This window comes from Corvus moneduloides, chromosome 3 (genome assembly GCF_009650955.1).
Source record: "Corvus moneduloides isolate bCorMon1 chromosome 3, bCorMon1.pri, whole genome shotgun sequence".
NCBI classification, from domain to species: domain Eukaryota; kingdom Metazoa; phylum Chordata; class Aves; order Passeriformes; family Corvidae; genus Corvus; species Corvus moneduloides.
In genome coordinates, this window is record NC_045478.1 from 36938604 (window position 1) to 36957545 (window position 18942).

General features: G+C 44.0%; 3 protein-coding genes across 8 annotated transcripts in view; 2 read left to right on the forward strand and 1 right to left on the reverse strand.

Annotated features, from left to right (window-relative positions):
* Positions 1–5584, forward strand: part of DOP1A (DOP1 leucine zipper like protein A) — a 61990-nt gene extending 56406 nt beyond the window's left edge. For 3 of the 6 annotated variants that reach the window (XM_032104919.1, XM_032104918.1, XM_032104922.1), the window contains 2 exons: positions 1360–1419; positions 3559–3864. In XM_032104919.1, the coding sequence (XP_031960810.1) occupies positions 1360–1419; positions 3559–3864 (366 nt within the window). Of the gene's footprint in view, positions 1–1359; positions 1420–3558 lie in introns of all 6 variants that reach the window. The other 3 variants (XM_032104920.1, XM_032104923.1, XM_032104917.1) reach the window with 2 other exon arrangements.
* PGM3 (phosphoglucomutase 3) lies at positions 4147–12631 on the reverse strand. Its single transcript, XM_032104924.1, has 13 exons — positions 12322–12631; positions 11823–12028; positions 10941–11125; positions 10395–10462; positions 9961–10094; positions 9606–9801; positions 8621–8778; positions 8126–8209; positions 7381–7479; positions 6955–7071; positions 6673–6795; positions 5736–5909; positions 4147–5138 (listed from the first exon to the last, which is right to left on the reverse strand). Exons 2-13 carry the CDS (start codon positions 12024–12026, stop codon positions 5052–5054), a joined length of 1629 nt encoding a protein of 542 aa, XP_031960815.1. The 5' UTR covers positions 12027–12028; positions 12322–12631; the 3' UTR covers positions 4147–5051.
* Positions 12632–13033: 402 nt separating this feature from the next.
* Positions 13034–16543, forward strand: RWDD2A (RWD domain containing 2A). The gene is given in 3 exon segments (XM_032104925.1): positions 13034–13293; positions 13821–14039; positions 15577–16543. Coding segments are annotated over 2 exon segments (891 nt in total). The 5' UTR covers positions 13034–13293; positions 13821–13826; the 3' UTR covers positions 16255–16543.
* The last annotated feature ends 2399 nt before the right edge of the window (positions 16544–18942 follow it).

Genomic DNA, 18942 nt, shown 5'->3' on the forward strand with positions numbered 1-18942 from the left:
AAGGTGGCAGAGATCAGTAGAGACAGTTCTGGGGAAATCTTGGCTGCACGGTTTGTAGAGTGGGAGCAGAGTTAGCGTAGTCATTATGCTGGTGCATGGGGTGGATTAATCCCCCAGTTTGTGGGGTTGGAGGCCTGATCTGCTGATGAAGCTGATGGAAGCTGCCCAAGCCCTGTCCCCAGGAGATCCCTTCTGCTGCCACAAAGTAAGAACATTGCTGTCAGATATTTTGCTGCTCCTGCTGTGAGGACAGAGCCCTCCTGGACAGGCAGTTCACTGGGAAATGTTGCTGGGTGAGCTGGGGAAGCAGGGAGGAAGTGCAAAGCCAAATGGCAGAAAGTTTTGAAGTTTTATTCTCAGGTTTCTCTCTGGTAGCTTGCTATAGCTACTGCATTTACAGTCTGTAATGTCTCCAGTGAGTAAAGAAACTAGTGCTGAGATACAAGTGGCTACATTAAATTTAAGGATAACTTAGTTGCAGGCAGATCTGAACTATTGAAGTAAGGCTCACAATTATGGGGGATAAAACTACTATCTGAAGCATATCTGCATTCTGCATTTTACCATTTTTGAACCATGAAGATGAGACTAAATTTATCTTATTGTATGTATAAAGGAGTAATGAGTTTTAAGTGGCTGCTCCTCAGGCATAGCCTCTAACCCTGGTGTTCAGTGTAGTCTCAGTTTAGAAAGTTGTCACACTCCAGGTAATATCTGCACATGAATTTATACATCATATGTGATTTATAAATACACATGCTGCTGGTAAGTACTGTATGCTGAGATAGATGCCGGAAGTCAGGACTCCCATAGTATGCTTCAAGAATTCAGAAAACTTCCTGGAATTTCTGGAACCCCCTAGTCATGGCAGCAGTTGCACACTGAACCATAGGTAGGTGTATGATGATGAGATAAACATGAGCTAATGAATATTGACTTCAGGCCATTTCTTCTTTATGCAGAGGAGAATACTGTTACATATAGCTGTGGGGTTTTCCTAGAAAATAACTGAGAAAAATGGAGTGGATCTTAATTTTTCTTCATGGCATTCTGACTCATGTTTAGATTCATGTAGTATGGTGTTGCTCAAGCTCTGTTATCTGAGGGAAATGTTCTGAAAAACCTCCTACAGCAGTGCTGGAAATAAACAGAGGCACAAAGTGGCAGTGCTGTTTTTGTCTAATAGTGTCTTGGCCATACTAGCTTGAGTCTGCCATTTCTGGATCATGGACTCGTCGGGGTGGGTGATTTTTCTAGCTGAAGCACAGCACCCAACCAAGCAACTGCACGGCCTTCACGGCAAAGTATTATTTTCATATATGAAATGCAGTCTGAAAGTTCTCCTCTTTCCTTCCACAGGACAAACAGGAGGACTTTAAGACGGTGGTTTTGGAGGGAATGGAGATGGCCAAGCATCAGGTGAGGGTGGCCTTTGATGCTTGAGTTGCAAAACAAGCTTGCCATAATAATACCATCACCTCAAGGTCCTGGACACTATTTAGCATTCAGTAAGAAGTAAGAGAGATCAGATTTGTTATAGAACAAAGCTGAGAGATTTTTGAGGTGAAAGGACCATAAGGACCTTATTTTTACAGATAACTTTAATTTAACAAAAGGAAAACTTTTTAGAGTTGGTTTCCTATATGAAATAAATTACTAAAAGTTAATGTTAGTTCTAAGAAGAATTATGATTGCAAATCATTGTAAAATTAAATCATAATTTTTGTCAAACTGCAGGTGTGAAACACACAGTCCCTGGTTGGTCTCCATCAAATTAACTGTTGTTTTAAGCATCCATGGAATTAGTGGTGTTTGCTTAGCCAATAGTGCCATGAGGAAATGGCTTGGACAGGTTGTATTTCATTGCTCAGAGTTGGTATTTGCACATGCACCCCATTTGGTTGGCTGCTGTGTGACACAGACACTTGCTGCGTGCTGGGGGCACTCCCTGCTCCCCGCTGGGTAATGCTAAGCATGGTACAGAAATAGTATGGAAGAAACTTCCCTGTGAATACAATGAGAAGTTTCTTAAGGAGAAACTCTAAAAATCAGTAGCCTCATTTAAAGAAGGAGGCATCAACAACTCATTCTGTGTTGGAAATTTAGTCTTCCCTTTGCTGTGGTTCAGTGTGACCCTTTCTTTTAGAAGACTTGTAAAGCTAAAATAGTGATCTCCTGTGGCAGGGAGCCAAGCCACCAGATACATTCATATTGAATTTAGACCTAATTGGGGCTTGTGAAATAGTGCCCTGTAGGCTCCTCAACTGCAGGACAGTTGCTTAATTTAAAGGGAAAAAACTGTATTTGTTTAAGTATCATGTCTTGAAAACAATCTATTTGCTCAAAGGCTGTGCAGTCAGTGATCCTTACCTCATGCTCTGCTCCCACTGCTGTCCTTTCCCCTTCATTCTTCTTTCATTACCAAGTGGACCCCCTGCCTTCGCCACGGGCACTGCCAGGGCAGTGGGACAGAGGTGCTGGTCAGGGTGGATCCACAGGTGGCTCTTCTTGGTGAGGCCTTTGTGCTTCTTTTCTTCTTCCTTGCAGAATAAAATCCAGTATTGCTGGAATTCTACTTTATGGTACAAACTCTCTGCACTGGTTTGTCAGTAACAGTACAAACAAGGTGTTTCCAGTGGTGATAGTACCTTACTGTCTAGATCTGAGTATGGTTTTTGACTCAGATAACAGAAATAGGGAAGAACCATATGAGAACCTGGATGTTGGTGCTCAGGTCTTTCAGTATGCAGATATTTAAGGCAGCCCTAAGCAGGGTTACAGCAGTGTGCTGCTGCTGGTGAGCATCTGGTGTGTGACTGCTGCCTTCGCTTGTGGGGTTCCCGAAATTCTTTCCTTTGAAATTCCCCCCATGAAATGGAAGGAACATAATTGAGTTTTTCTGAGAATACACAATGAGTAACTGAACCATTTTCCTTTGAAAACAACTTCAAGTGTTTCTCAGAAGGTCCATTTGTGTTATTTGCGATACTAAAAACAGCATTGCTTTTTGCTCTTCTCGAAAAGTCTGAACTCAAGCTGTAAAGTGAAAATGCTTTGTATCTATTTTAACCTCCTCTGGGGTTTATCATCACTGATGGTGGTGGTATCAGCTGGTGAAGTGTGTGTGTGTCATCAGAGAGGAAACTGCTTTGGAAAGCAGCTGAAGTGGCTCACAACCTCCAGCTGTCACCAGCTTGGGCCATTTGTGTTGTCCCACGGGGTGCTGCCCAGGAGCAGCTCCACAGCGCTGCATGCTGGCAGCTGCCTTGCATTGGGACAGCCCTGGGCTGAGATGTTGGACTCGAATACCCACTGCAACTCCTCCATTAGCATCAGCTGACTGCCACCTGTACACTGCTAGCCACTGCCTCTGCAGGGCATGGTGAGGGGGAGCAGAGGACTTGCTTTGGAAGCTACACTTCAGCATTTGTGTGTTTTGTGGATAGGACAAATTTTTTTTGGCTTTAGAAAAGTACTATATTGTACATTAGTCTTTTGTTTTTACCTGTGCTTTTCCTGTTTTGTCCTGTATTATTTCCCATGTCTCTGTATTTGCAGAAAAACCCGGAGGAGGATGGCTCAGGGAAAACATTAAGCTGGGAACCAGGTCACTTGCTTTTAACCATCTACACCGTTCGCAGCATTGAGCAGCTTTTGCCTTTCTTCAATGTACTCAGCCAAGTTTTTAACAGCAAAGTCACAAGCAGATGTGTTGGACACTCAGGGAGCCCTGTCCTTTACCCAAACTGTTTTCCAAGTAAGGACATAAAAATGGAGAACCACAAGACCTTCTCCAGCAAAGCAAGACAGAAGATAGAAGAAATGGTTGAGAAAGATTTTCTTGAAGGCGTCATAAAATCATGAACCAAACCGGTACTACTCAGCCTATATGTAGTGTAACTATTTAAATGAAATACTGTATCTTTCCCAGTTGTATAGTATTCTTTTCTTATTTTGTATGTAATGAATACTTAATGTTGTATTTAAGTTAAATATTTGTAAATAAGAGAAGCTCTGGATGTGGCCTGAATCAAGTTTAAATATTGGTGGCTCATATTGATTATGGTGCCTACTATTTACAGTAAATGTTTTGTTGTCTTGAGTTCTGTCTTTAAAAAAAAATGAAAAAAAAATACAAGGTGCACATTTTTTCAATTTGTTTCCAGTTTATTTTTGTCTTCTTTTTTTTTTTTTTTTTTTAATCTATTGAAACTTGTGCTTATTTAATAACCTGTAGAATTATATTATGGCTGGAGTTAATACAGGACTACAATGAACTGTTTGTCAGAGGTAGACACCCTGAACCAAAGTATGCCAAGGAGGATACTGGTGTGTATAAAACATTGCATTCTGTTGGCCCAGCCCCCTTCATGGAGCTGGGGAGCAGTTAAGGCCACAGAAGACAAAATTGTCTCTGTCCCTTCCCTCTCAAGTGTGATTATAAATTCTATTACTACAAATCACTTTCTAAATAATCTCATAAAGTATCTAATGAAGATAAAATTGAAATAATTATTATTAGCAAATATTCTTTTTCATTATATTGTTTCCCCCTCAAAATGAGGTGAAGTGAATCTGAAGTCTAGTGACAGCCTCTGTCTTACACTGTTTGCCCACAGACGACTGGGCTACTGGGGGAAGTGGGGATGATGTTCCTGCAGCAGCCATTGCACTGCAGCCACTGTGAGCATAGTCACAGCAGAGCTCAGGTCATGCAGCCATGGCCAGTGCTCTGAGGGAAGGGGGAGCTGGATTTCAGGCACAATGTGATGATGAACGAAGCTGGGGCAGGGAGGGGCAGAATTCCTTCTGGACACGGCCATGGCCTGTCAAGAAGTTAGACAAACTCGGGGAGGGCAACATTCAACAGCAAGAGCATCTCATTAAGAGGTAAGTTGCTAAAGGAGGTTAAGAATAAGCGGAGGAATATTCCACTCAGCTCTGATCAATCCTTGCTACTCCCAGGAAGTGTTGGCTATGTGTACAGCAGCACATGGTAAAAAAGGTAATATTAAAAGATAAGGGAAGTTGTGTGCTTTAACTGCCATTCGTTATATAGGCTGGGGTGGTGCTCCTTTTCCACCAGCGAGGTGGAAAACAGCCAGGCTCACTTCATGGGCGAGGGCATCTGCATTCTCCTGTGGAATGTTGGAAAAGTTAGTTATGCTGCTGTCAGCATGAGAAGAATAGAGCAAATATGTGATATTAAGGCAAGCATTTTCCTGCAAATGCTGTGTTCCCTATATTGCTCCATCAGCCATTGCCATCATACTGGCAGAGAGCAGCAGGTAGGAGCATGTGAAGTGGGGAGAGCAAGACCACTTTTGCTGTTGCCTTTAAGTTCAGAGCTGGGCTAACTTAACAGCAGCCAGAATTTTTTTTCTATTTTGCCTCTTATGAAATTGTGTAGTTAGGGGCTGCTTTGGTAATTTTCTTTTTAACCCTGAGCTCTCCAAAGGCTGCTTGTCTTTTCAAAATCATCTGGTGTTAAATCTGCCTTTATAAACATTTATATTTTCCTTTTGAAGATGAACATTGAGAACATTAAACATTGCTTTTCTAAATAAAAGAAAATCCAAAGTGATTTTTTGTGATCACTCTTTTTTTCCAAATTTAGCAGTTAAGTGTGATTAAATGACAAGTATGGAAACAGACTTCCTTCATCACCCCCCGCTAAGCAGAAGATTGTTTAACATGAACAAGCCCACTCATAAACGAGTTGTTTAAGCTCTGACCTGTGTGTCTGCTTCAGCATAGATTCTGACAACGTCCTCTGTTCCTGATGGACGGACAAATGCCCTTGACAGTTTGTACTTCTTCACAAGGGCATCAATTTTCTCCTGTAGCCCTGGGGGTGTCAGTGCTCGCCTTTCTGCGTCTGTTGTGTCAATAACACGCCTGTCTGCGACCTGTGGCATCAGAAACAGGATAAGGCAGAAATTCAGGGTTGGATATGTTGTGCTGCCTGGAGAAGAGTTCAGTCTGGGAGCTAATAAAGGACTACTCAAACCCTTGGGGTCCCCAGGATCCCTGCTCAGCATCTATTAACCAAGTCCTGAGAGGCCTCAGCTGCTCAGTTTGAAAAAAAGGGTCAGTTCTGAACATGCCTCCTTGGTCAGATTGAAGTGAAGCTACAGCTTCCCCCAGTAGATAGAAACTTAAACTCTTTCCTCTGGTTTGTTTAGAGCCCAGAGCTTCCTTACTGTGTCTAATGGAATGCTGCCACATGGCACCTTCTGCTCAAGCTTTGTCTGAATGTTGGAAAGCATACAGAAGCAAGAAACATTATGTAACATTCAAGTTATACAAAGTGGCACAGCAAGAAAAATCCAGCTGTCCAGCAGGCAGGGGCCTTAGAAAAGCAGGATTTTCCTAATTTGAAAGTTAAAATTTCTTCTTAAGTTAAAATTTGAAGAGTTTTGGTCAGATTTTTACATTTAACACAGCTGGCTATTATTTCATCATTTTTTCAAGTCATATTTCTATTTTAGTCCAAGTGAAATTCTGGTCCCTCCTCTGTGTTTTTTCCCAGCTTCTTTGCCCTACTTCTGCCCTTTAATGGTCTGTTTCAGCTTTAAAATAAAGCTTATCAGAATATGTGCAGGCAAAAGATGCTGTGAGCAGGGCCCCCAGAGGCTGTTGTAGCCTGAGCCAGCGTGGCTGGTAACGCACCTGGACCTTGAGCAGCCGATTGGGAAGGTCGGTGTAGAGAGCGTCCCACTGCTGCACAGTCAGACCCTTCAGAGCCAGGATTGCTTCAATAACCAGCATGTCTGAGACAGCATCGCCCACAGTCTGCCAATAGGGAGGGAAAAACACTGCAGCAGTCCACAGTGAAGACAGGGAGGCAGCATTTGATCAGTAATCTTCCAGCAGCGCTCAGCAGCAGCCTGACAGGAGCTCACAAACAGGCTAACCCTGCCAACACCATGATTCAGTTCTCTCTGTTTTTACCTGATTAATCAGGTCAATCATGTTTTCAAGCATCTTTGCTGCTTCTCTTTTTTCATCATCTTTCTCCTCTTTCACCAGTTGTCGTATTTTAGTTTCAGCAGCTTTACTAAACAATACCTAGAGGAAAAAGATGACAGCTTGTCAAGATGAAACCAGGATCTGTGCAGTAGTGAGGAAAAAACTTTTACCATCTAAACCCAAATAGCCATCATTAATGTTTGCTACCATGAATTCCCATCCCCCCATAAAGCACAGAGGAGCTGGTGGCAATGCTGTGATAAAGACAGGAGTAAACAAGTCTGTTTTCAAACGAGAAAAAGTCGTTTATAAAATTAGGTAGAGAGTGAAAAGACCTCCTTCTCTGGCTAATTCAACTAAAATTTTGTACACAGTGGCTGATCATATGTATTACATGCTCATACTTACTGTGCCATGTCCATTTGCCTCAAAATAAACACCCACATCAAACTCCTGGGCCTTGTGGTGCAAGTGTTTCACTCCTGTTTTGACACAGTGCACAGGTACCTGCAGCCCAAGGGTGTGCAGAGAATGACAAGGTTACAGACTCTCCTCAGAAGGCAGAACTGAGCAGCCAACTGAGTGGACTGTTGCAAACTAACCCATGTCTCATGGCCGCTGAGGCCCCAGAGCTAGAATGCTCCACTATTTCTGCAGACCCAATTAAAAAAGATTTCATTTATTCCTGTGTAAATAAAGGCTAATTAAAGAAATAAAGACAAAAACTCCAAACCTTGGAAAATCCAATTTCGTTTATAGCTTGAGGGAACACACTAGATTCACATACAAACAGAAATAGTACTGTCTCTCAATTCCTGAACATTTAGCTTGCTGCAGAAAATGAAACAATCACTGTCACAGTATCGAGGAGCCTTTACTGACTCACTTGGTTGCAAAGTTATAAAGTCCTCCATTTGTTTGAGAAATATAAAGGGATTTTGTTAAACATTTTTTAAATTAATAAAAGCTGACTATAATTTTTTAAGCTTTGCTCTCTTGTGTCTCCTTTGCCACCAAGAATTTTGTTACTACTGGAGGTTTGAAAGAGTAATTTATTTTTTCTTGATTTTAATTTTCCTAGCAATCATATTACAGTAGCATTTACTTTTAAAATAAACAAATGTAAACTACCTAGGAAAAACATGGAGAATACCTTCAGTGTTTCCTGGAGGTAGCGTGTGGAATTCCCATTGGCATATGCTGTTTGTACCACTGCCATCTTGAAGCTCTGTTTCACCTGAGCAAACCAATAAGCCAAGTTTTACTGTCCAAGAGGCACAGAGCCAAATGAGGAGGATAAATGGAAGGATAATCAGAACTGTTAAATGTACACTTAAAACTCCTGGGCATCAGAGGGAGGCACCAGCTCACTGAGAACTTCTGTATGTTTAAAAACAACATGAGTTCTGTTCAACCTTTATATATCCCATACTGATTTTTCTTGGGTCTGGATGAAGCAGCCCTTCAAGCTTAGACTTTCCAAACCCCTTTTTGGCCACAGCAGTGAGGTACAGGATTGATCTCTTTTTAAAGCTGGTACACTTTAGGTAGATGTAGAGAGACCACGTATCAACCAACACAGCTTCCTTAGCCTATATCATACTTTAAAAATTAAAATGCCAGCATTCATTTCATATGTTAGAGTTACCTTGGCAAGAAGTTCTTTTAGGAAGATACTAATTAAAGTTGCTATTTTATCTCCATCGATCAGGTGAAAATGGCCAGCCGTGTCCTTATAGTAATAAACAATTCTATCTGCATCACCATCAAATGAGCAGCATCTCTCATTGGGCTTCATGTCCAGCCCTAGTGCACAGAGTTACAAATGCAAGTTAAAGTCAGGAAAAGAAACAAAATCAAGTAATTTATTTCAGTGAGTGATTAGGAAAACATATTTTCTTTTCAGAGCACAGGTCTGCATACAAATGACTCTACTCAGGCACAGTTAAAGCCAGGATCCAGACGTGAGGCACAAGCATGCATCCCCAGCAGGTACTGCCCCTGTGCTGCTCCCAGCACTGCATTTCTCCAGTACACAAGCAGTGTGGGAAGGAGAAACAACACCATATCTTGGTGTTCAGATTTGGCCAGCAGTTGCAGTGAGAGGGCAGCTGTCCAATGGAGAACTCAGTTTAGTCTCAAATAATCTCATATCCAAACCAGCCTGCTCTCCCAGTTCAGGGGTTTTCTTTTATACACTTCTCAAAAAATTGATTGGAATAATTTCCTCACTGGTTTATGTCAATGAGTCAGCTGCTGGCACCAAGCTGTTAATTAACCCAGCCCTTCTGCAGGAACCCGGAAAAGTGTTTCTTCATAAAATAAATAACATTAATCCAGTCCTGACTGATCTTTGGACTCTGCCACCTTAACATTCAGAAGAGACCGTCAAACATATTTCAGCCAGTCAGAGAGATACTGTGCACTTCCAAGCAGTTTAGAGCAACATAAACTAGAGATATGCCAAATCTGGCCATGCTATTCCCTCTTTCCATTGCACAAGGAGAACCATTCATGCAGTCACTTAGTAAGGAACAGGGAGTCTACTTCCCCAAAAATGTGCACCCTTGCTAGACCCTGCACTTTCAGACCTGGAGATGAGATAAAGCAACATAAAATCACAGACTACATACCGCCAGGTGGTTTCTGGTGAACTTTCACAAAATCTGCACCACATAAGTGATTGAGTTTCTCCTTGGTTCCATCATTATATATGTGAATTAGCACCTCTTGTGGAAAGTAGGGCTTCATTTCTGATAGTTTCAGGGCTCCTATTCCATTGGCACAGTCAATCTTCAGGTGCCTCTGACTCTCTCCAGAGCAGTGAGACTTAGCGCAAGGGAAGAAGGGGCAAAGTGAACTCTAACCCTAGAGAAACCACACCTAGAGCATGCTGAATTAAAAACTTCAGGCCTTAAGAGGCTAACAAACAAAAGAGATTAATTAATTTTGTACATTTGCACAAAGAAGACAACACCCACTATTCACCTGTTTTATCAGTTCCATAAAAGCTTTGGATAGTTTTTCATAATAACCTTCCAGTGTTGCTTTCCCATACTGCCCTTGGGTGTTTTGACAGCAGACCATGTAATGGAGCTGTGGTGTTGTCACCAGACCATAATCTAGTGTGAAACAAAAGGCACAATATTCAGAAATAGAATTGCAAATTAATTGCTGCTTAAAAGTTGTACAGTAAACAGACAAATGCAGTGCAGGAAACACAATGAAATTTTTCAAGTTCTCTTATGAAAATGTAACCTTCCCCTGCCCCCCTTGTATTAAAGCCATACAACTACCCTGAAATAAGATTGTTACAAGCAAGAATGGAAATGTCTAGGCTATTGCTTTAGGGCTACATAAAAGAGTCATATTTGCATTAAAAAAACTTGAAATGAGATTAGAATTGCAGAAGTGCAACCTACCGTGGTACTGACCACCTAGAACGTGGACACCATCTATTACTGACTGGGACAGCTTCTTGCTGCTTGGCCTGGAAAACAAGTACAGCTGATAACCTTGGCAAAGGCATTTATCTATGGACTTGGGAAGGAAGCCCGTGTAGAAGACTCAACAAGCTTCCTACCAGCAGATTTAGACTCACTGTGAAGAAATCTATACCTTTTTCTGTTGTAGGCAATTCCCAACGAAGTTTGAAAGCCAACACCCCCGGGGATTGCAAACACACGTAAAGTGCTGGACACAGGTGGACATCACAGAGTACCCACACAATTCCCCACCCCACACCACAATAAAGCATCCTGTTCAGAAGCAGTGCTAGGAAGTTCTTGTAGCTATCATGGAAGCTAACATAGCAACAGCATTGAAGAAGTTTTGCTTATTGCCGTTATCATAAATTCAGCCACAAACAAAACATAATCTGGCTCCAGAGAGTAAAACATCCCAAAAGCATGAACACAGCACTGGCACTTCCATAGGAGCAGGATACATCTACAGCCTTTTGTAACTACCTGGTGTCTCTACCAATAAAAACCGAGGCATCTTTGTGCAGGTTCACTGCTGCTTTTTGGCAGATCTCAGTTATCACTTTCTGTAATTCTTGCTCCTCTGCATTTGCTAGTTGTGTGGCATACTCTTCCCAGGAAGGGTGCAGCATTTCTCCAAGAGGATCAACCAGCTTTACACCATTGTCTTCCTTAGTAGAAAAACAAAAGAACAAAGTATGTCTAAAAGTGGGGAACTAATAAAACCTCTTTGAAGACAGCCCACACATGGCTCAGTCATACTGTTTCTTTAAAAGTAGAGAAATTCTGGGATGCAATAAACTTAGCTGTTTAATTAAACCTCCAACAAGCCCCCAAAAAAGTACGATAACCAGCTTATTAAGTAACCAACTCTTTCTCCCTCATAATTTCGGTATGAAACACATTTGACATTAAAATGACATAAGGGGAGATTCTAATAACCTGCAATGCTCCACAGCAGCAGAAGTCTAAATGCCTGATTTGTAATCCCTGCATTTGCATGTTTATTTTTAAAACATACAGATTTTACTCAAAGGTTCCTCTCTTCTCAAGGTTACTCCTAGCTTCCCAACATTAGAAAGTTACGTTGCAGGATGAAATGTTTTCTGCATTACACCATTTCCACATGAGAAAAAATCCCACTTGTGTGTACAGGGAAAAAGGTAACTTCAGATAGATCAGAGATTGTATTTATAGGGAGCAGGCTAAATGCTTTAAGCAGGTCCAAGTATCTCCAGGATCTGGTCTCTCAATGCTATGATGAGCTTTGATTCCAACAAATTCATCACATCTTTCCACCCTTCTACCAAAACACTTCACATCATTCCACCAAACCGGTCACACGTTTAAGGAAAGGGCTGTTCTTACTTCAGGGTTGTGGGACGCTGTAACCATGATGCCAATGGTCGCTGTCACGGCTTTGGACCTGAGGACTGCCAGGAGGCCCATGCGGAACATGATGTGGTCCAGCTGCTCGGCCTTGGTGCGGAATCCAGCGGTGCCATACTGCAGGGTCAGCCCGGCAGGCTTGGGGTGCAATGCCGAGTACTTTCTGAGGGCCTCAGAATCCATTTCTAGAGAAGGAAGCACAAATGGAAGTGAGAGAAGACAAGTCACTGTAACCAGTTTCACGTTCTGAAGCCGGCGGGGACTTTTAGCCGCTCCCATCCATCTCTTGGCGGGACCGCAGCGGGGACCACGACCACAGCGAAGGAGTCTCTACACTCCCTGGAGCGCACTGGATAAACAGAGCGTGATCAGATATAAGCAGATCATGCACGGATGAGGCAAGGAGAGCCACGATTCCCAGTCGGCTGGATCCAGGGATCCTAACAAGTTCCCGCAGCGGGAGCTTCCCGTTTCTCACCGTGACATCAGCTGCCCAGTGCGTTCGGCCGCGGCTGCTTGCACTGATTTCCGAGCCCAAGAGCAGCGTGTCCTGCCTCCCTAAGCCTTTGCAGGGAAACCCCCAGCGGTGCTCCCGGGATGTTCCTCCCGGGCGGCAGCTCCGTGCGGACCGGGAGACGGACACCAGGCCAGCAGCCGCCGCCTGCACGGCTGATTCCCTCGGGACCCCGCGGCGATGGCGTCCGGACGCGCCGGCTGGGACGGGACGGGACGGGACGGGACGGGATGGGGTGGACGGGGCGGGACGGGACGGGATGGACGGGGCGGGATGGACGGAACCCCCCCGGAGCCGCCGCCGCGCGCCCCGCACGGAGCCGGCGCGGCCACGCCCACAGGCGGCGGGACCGACCAATGACCGGCGGCGGGCGGGGCATCGACCGTCGCGTGGCGCCCGGGCCCCGCCCCCGCCCGGAGCCGCGGCCGCGCAGGCCCCGCCCCGCCCAGGCCGCGCCAGCATCCGGCGGAAGGTCCGGGCGTGGCGGCGGCGGGAGCGGCCCGGGCGTGTCCGGCGCGGGCTGGGACAGCCTTTCTCGCACAGCTTCGCTGACATCACGCTCCCGTTCCAAAGTTGCCCTCCCAGTGCGCTGCTTTTGGCTGGGGCGGAGTTAATTTTCTTCGCAGTGGCTGGTAGGGGGCTGTGGTTTGGATTTGTGCTGAACACAGGGTTGATGATATAGAGATGTTTTTGTTATTGCTGAGCAGGGCTTACACAGAGCCAAGGCCTTTTCTGATTTTCGTACTGCCACGCTGGGGAGGAGCCTGGGGGTGCTTGGGAGGTTGGGAGGAGACACAGCCAGGACAGGTGACCCAGACTGACCAAAGGGACATTCCAGACCATGTGGCATCATGCTCAGTATAGAAGGCAGGGGAAGAAGGAGGAATGGGGCCAACGTTTGCAGTGATGGCGTTTGTCTTCCCAAGTCACCGTTAGGTGTGATGGGGCCCTGCTCTCCTGGAGATGGCTGAACACCCGCCTGCCCAGGGGAAGCACTGAATTCATTCCTTGCTTTGCTTGTGTGCCTGGCTTTTGCTTTCCCTATGGAACTGTCTCTATCTCAGCCCGCGAACTTTCTGCGTTTTACCCTCCCGATTCTCTCCCCGATCCCCGGGCGGGAGAGGCGGCTGTGTGGGGGGGGCTTGGCTGCCGGCTGGGGTTGACCCACGACCCCCTGACAACACGGGGTGTATCTGCTGATAAATAACGCAAATAATGTATCACTGCCCACGCACATCAACACGGGGCTCCATTCCGTGCTCTCTTCCATCTCTGAGCCCGGCAGGGCCCGCAAGGCTCCGCCTGCCCAGCCCTGCCCGGTGTGGGGCTGTGAGGGCCCGGCTGCTGAGTGCTGTGTGTCCAGCCGTGTTTAACTAAATTCTGCCCTTAAAGAATCCTGGGGCTTCCTTGTGGTGCTAAACCTCACCAAACCCCGGGGTTTGACTCCAGCCCTCTCGTTCCAGGCGTGCATGGAGGGCAGTGCAATGGCAGTCACGGTAAAAGAATGCCTGGAGCTCCAGCTGCTGGAAGTGGAAATGCTGCTTTCGATGTTTCCCAAAAGAGGGGAGTTCAGTCTGGATAAGGATGCCGTGCCCAGCATCCAGCGCTACCTGAGGAACGCTGACGGAGCCCTGCCCCCATAGCTGGAATATCGCATCGTTCTTGATGTAGGGGAGGCGAAGGTGAGAGCTGCCAAGGAGAGCTGTTCATGGGTGGTGTTGTCTTTACTCCTTCTGCACACACTTGAAAACTGCCCAGAAAAACGGGGGTAAAAAAGCCACCTCATTTTTGTTTGCTTTTTGAAATGTCAAGAATAACAGAAAATCATGGCTGCTGCTAACACTGATCTGCATTAGAAATACAGTAACGTAAAAATAGCCCCAGATGGCAGAATGCAACTAACAGGAGTCACATGAAGACTAAAACAAAACCAGCCTTTGAGCAGAGAAACCAAACTCACAGTATAACGAGTTAGAATAGTTCAGCTGATTGAAGAAAGGGATTGAACTACTTGATGTAAATACTTGCACAGGGAACACAGGTCTGAGTGCATACAAATGCAGTGACTAGAAATTGAGAACAGACAAACTCAGCCTAAAAACCATTTTCCTTGGAATGAAGGTAATTAAGCCTTAGAACAATTTACTGGGTAATGAGGTGGCCTCAAAATTGTTTTGAAACTTAAGGTACAAGCTTAGGTATCTTTCTAAAATGCACCCTTTCACTGACCTTCAGAGAAAAGTTTTATGAGCCATGTAGGGAGGGCTTGTGTAGGAGTAGTGGGGTTTTTTCCATAGCAGATTGTCAAGGAACTTGGAAAGATAATTAGTCATTTCATGATTTGCTTCTCTCTGCAGGACTAATCATGTGATTGTACACTGTAGTGAGTACCCCCTAATAGTCTACAGGAGCTTGAAGCACTCAGGATGTATAAATCCATAAATCCTTTCCTGCTCTTGGACTAGACTAGAGGCAGGGTTCAGCTGCCAAAGAACTGTGGTGCTCCATTTGAAGGCACTGTAGGAATAATCAAGAGAAATTCAACAGCCCAGTGTTCATGGGAGATCAGATAAGATAGTCTAGAGGTCTCCCTGACTTGAAAAGTACATAAATCTTTTTATCCCCTATAATCCTGATTCCTCTGTACGGTGAATACTTGCTTAAAATAATGGTAATGCACCAAATCATAGAATGGTTTGGGTTGGGAGCAACCTGAAAGATCATCTACTTCCAACACCCCTGCCATGTGTCTCTCTATAGTAGGTACAATCAAAAACACTGTTTCATGTAACTCTTGGCCTTCTTTTACAGCAGCTGGGCTCAGTTCATTAATCATGTGTATTTGGTAAGGGATAAGATTCTCAAAATCCCTTGACTCCAACAGTTCATCACTGTAGCAACACTGAGCTAGAAATATCCCTCGAGGGTAACTGTGTACCTTCTCCCAAGCCATAGCATTAGTTCTGTGAACAGCACAAAAGCAGCCTGGATGACATGGGAAGTGTTGTGAAAGTGACAGCATAATGCAACAGAAGAAAATGAACAGAATAACAATGGATTATTGGGACAAAAGGGAAGTGGAAATAATCCCAGTCATTAGGATGCTGCAATCTTAATTACATCTCCTCATAATCTGCCTCTGACAGGGAAAAAGAATCTAGCATGTCTTCAGTTGCGGAAGAATTAATTTTCTGTCTCTCTGTGTCTTCTGTTTTTAAGGCAAAGGTGGAATTGCAGGTTCTCCTTCCTCGTATGTATCCTCAGGTAGCTCCTCAGCTCTTTGCCAGATCAGATGCTCTGCACAGACAGCAGCAGTTGCAGCTCAATACTCATCTCGCGTCTCACATCAGCTCTCTGGATTCAGGAGATCTGTGTGTTTGTGAGGCTGTGCAGTGGGTGAAGGACAACAGCCTGCCTTTCTTGGAAAACAGTAAGACCTCGTCTGAGTGTGCTTCAAAAGAAGTCAGGGTTAAGGAAATGCTGCATCGCATGTGGATCTACAGCCATCACATATACAGGCAGGAACTGAGGAAAAAGATTTTTGACTGTGCAAAGAAATTAAATCTGACTGGCTTCTGCCTAACTGGGAAACCTGGTGTCATCTGTGTGGAGGGACTCCAAGAAAACTGTGAAGAGTTCTGGCGTGATATTAGATATCCCAACTGGAAGCATATTTCATGCAAGCATGTGGAGAATATGGAAACGGAGGGAAGCATTGATAATCTTCGTCTCTTTCATGGTTTTGAAGACCTGCAGTTTCAAGCACATGGTGATTATGGCCTGAGGAATGACTATCACATGGATCTTGGCCAGTTTCTAGAATTCCTGAAACAGCACCAAAGTGGACACATTTTTCAAATTTTATTTGGTGTTGAAGGCAAACTTTCAGACAATTGAGAGAAACTGTATAAAGAGTTCTAATTTTGGAGAGCGGGAGATGTTGCTAACACTGAAATATTGTGCCTTACAGCTATTGTGAAAAGGGAAACTTTAACATCTGAGATGAATGGTTCAAGTAGTTAATCTCAGCTTCTGTGCTGAATCGTCACATATTTTTGAGACGTGTTCAGTGATTTTTTAAGACTTTAAAACTGGCATTTGTCTCTATGAGCCATGCCTCAACGCACTTGCAAAGTGATAAACATTCCGCAGGGTGTTAGGAATTATACACTTCTGTCTCCTCATCCATACTGTGCTGTGTGAATTTCTTCCCAACATCTCATCTAAACCTACTCTCTTTCAGTTTAAAATATTCCCCCCTTGTCCTGTCACTACATGCGCTTGTAAAAAAAGTCCCTTTCCAGCCTTCTTGTAGGCTCCCTTCACGTACTGGAAAGCGCCATAAGATCTTTCCAAAGCCTTCTCTTCTCCAGGCTGAAAAATCCCAATTCTCTCACCCAGTTGTCATAGGAGAGATGCTCCAGCCCTCTGATCATTTTTGTGGCCCTCCTCTGGATTTGCTCCAACAGGTCCATGTCCCTACTATGTTTGTGTCCCAGAGCTGGATGCAGTGGCCCGTTTACGTCTCACAAAAGTGAGACAGGGTAAGAATCACCGCCCTCAGCCTGCTGGTCATGCTGCTTTTGATGCAGCCTAGGATACAGTTGGCTTTCTTGGCTTCAAGTGCTCATTGGTGGCTCATGTTGAGCTTCTTGTCTACCAATACCCCCAAATCCTCCTCAGGGTTGCTTTCAATCCATTCTCCTCCCAGTCTGTGTTTGTGCTTGGGATTGCCCTGACCCAGGTGCAGGACCTTGCACTTGGCGTTGAACACCATGAGGCTTGCACAGACCCACTTCTCCAGGTCCCTCTGGATAACATCCCTTCCCCCCAGTGTGTTGACTGCTCCATGTAGCTTGGTGCCATCAGCTAACTTGCTGAGGGTGCACTTGTTCCCACTGTCCGTGTCATCGACAATGATGTTAACCCCAACCCCTGAGGGATGTCACTCTCATTGGTCTCCACTTGGACATCGAGCCATTGACTACAACTCTTTGTGACCATCCTTACCCACCAAGTGGTTCATCCATCAAATCCATGTCTCTTCCATGAGAGAAGACAAGGATGTCATGTGGCAAAGCATCTGTCCGGTTATGTTAATAACAATTTTTCATCTGCTCAACTCATGGCATTTTATGTTTACACTGTTAGACCAAACACCTTGGAAATGAAAATGGGTCAGATGAGATAAAGTTTAGTTTTCACCCCTACATTACATAAGGAAATACATGTAAAATACAGAAAATAGCAAAAAACCCCTATATATATATGTATTTAATATTACATAAAAATACAAATAACTTGAAGAATCCTTTCTATGTCAAATTAGTATTGAATTTTCCAGCAGCTTGCAAGAGGCAGTGCTATTAATGGTTCATTAGGCAGCGTTTTCCTGCGGGGAAGCGTGCTGAGTGCGGATGTGGATAGTGAGTGTTCCTGTTTATAATGCATGATCATATTTAAAGGTCATCAATACAGTATGTAGTTGAAGAATGCTACTGGAAAGTCCCCAGCAGCTGTGTCTTGAAGGACCACCAGCCCACCACCTCCCACTTTGTGCCTGAGTGCCTTAATGTGAAAATGGGTACCAAGCAATAAAAGCAGACTTACTGCTGAGCTGCAGAGGTCTGGCTGATCGGCTCCAACACCCAGGCACTCAACAGCAGCTGTTTAAAGACTGTGTTTCAGCACACTCAGCTGATGACAACACAAGTAACAGATATTATTTTATTTCCAATGAAACACAAGGAAGTGTTTTAATACCCTTCTCACAATAGCAATACATTGAAATGCAGAGTATTTCTGGTTGCTCAGAATATGATTAATGTATTTTCCTTCACTGTGGTAGGTGTACTGTTTGTGTGATCATAACTTCTGCCAAAAGCACAGTGAGGCAAAAAATGTTTACACGTTCCCATTAGGCAGTGAGGGAGAAAGTGCCTTTCTTTCTGAGTTTGGGACCTGTAATCTGCAGCTGTGACAGAGTTGAGGGGCTAGACAAAATTAGTATTTGGTTTTCTAGAGATAATCTCTAGTAAAGATTAGAAAGAAATAGTAGAAAAAATGTTCAAGTACACTTTGTTTCCAGAACCATTCAGAAAATATATTACATTTTTCTTAGAGTGGTAATTGTTTAACAACTAATGATTCCTCAAAGTCTATTCCTGGCATTTTCATACTCCCTTTTTGTCAGTAACACGGAGCTCAAGCAATTAGGCCAAACATTTGCAATGGATCAAAACAGTGGTTATCTTGGTGGGGGAATGAAATCCTTGATCTCATACAGGACATTACCTTAGCTAATGTTAAATGTTAGTAATGTTAAATGTTATTGTTAGTAATGTTAAAATGTTCTAATTCAATGTGAACAAAAGGTTCTGCAGGTTTGGTTCTTTTAGAAAATTTTCATTTCATTACTCCACACAAGAGTGACCAGTAAGGATTTTCTCTGGAATAAAATATTCTAACCTTGTGGTTGTTTAAAACTTGGGGTTTTTTTAAATAGTAGGTTCACAAATTATGCATATTACACTATGACCTGTAACAGATAAAACATCACATGCATTTTTAAGTGTCCTTTTATCT

Excerpts from the sequence above, each read along its gene's own strand:
- PGM3 (XM_032104924.1), bottom strand. The coding sequence starts at position 12,026 with ATGGATTCTGAGGCCCTCAGAAAGTACTCGGCATTGCACCCCAAGCCT. Across the intron at positions 10,095-10,394 it reads TCTAGGTGGTCAGTACCACG|ATTATGGTCTGGTGACAACA; the intron begins GTAGGTTGCACT and ends GTTTCACACTAG. Across the intron at positions 8,779-9,605 it reads TCACCAGAAACCACCTGGCG|GGCTGGACATGAAGCCCAAT; the intron begins GTATGTAGTCTG and ends TCTGTGCACTAG.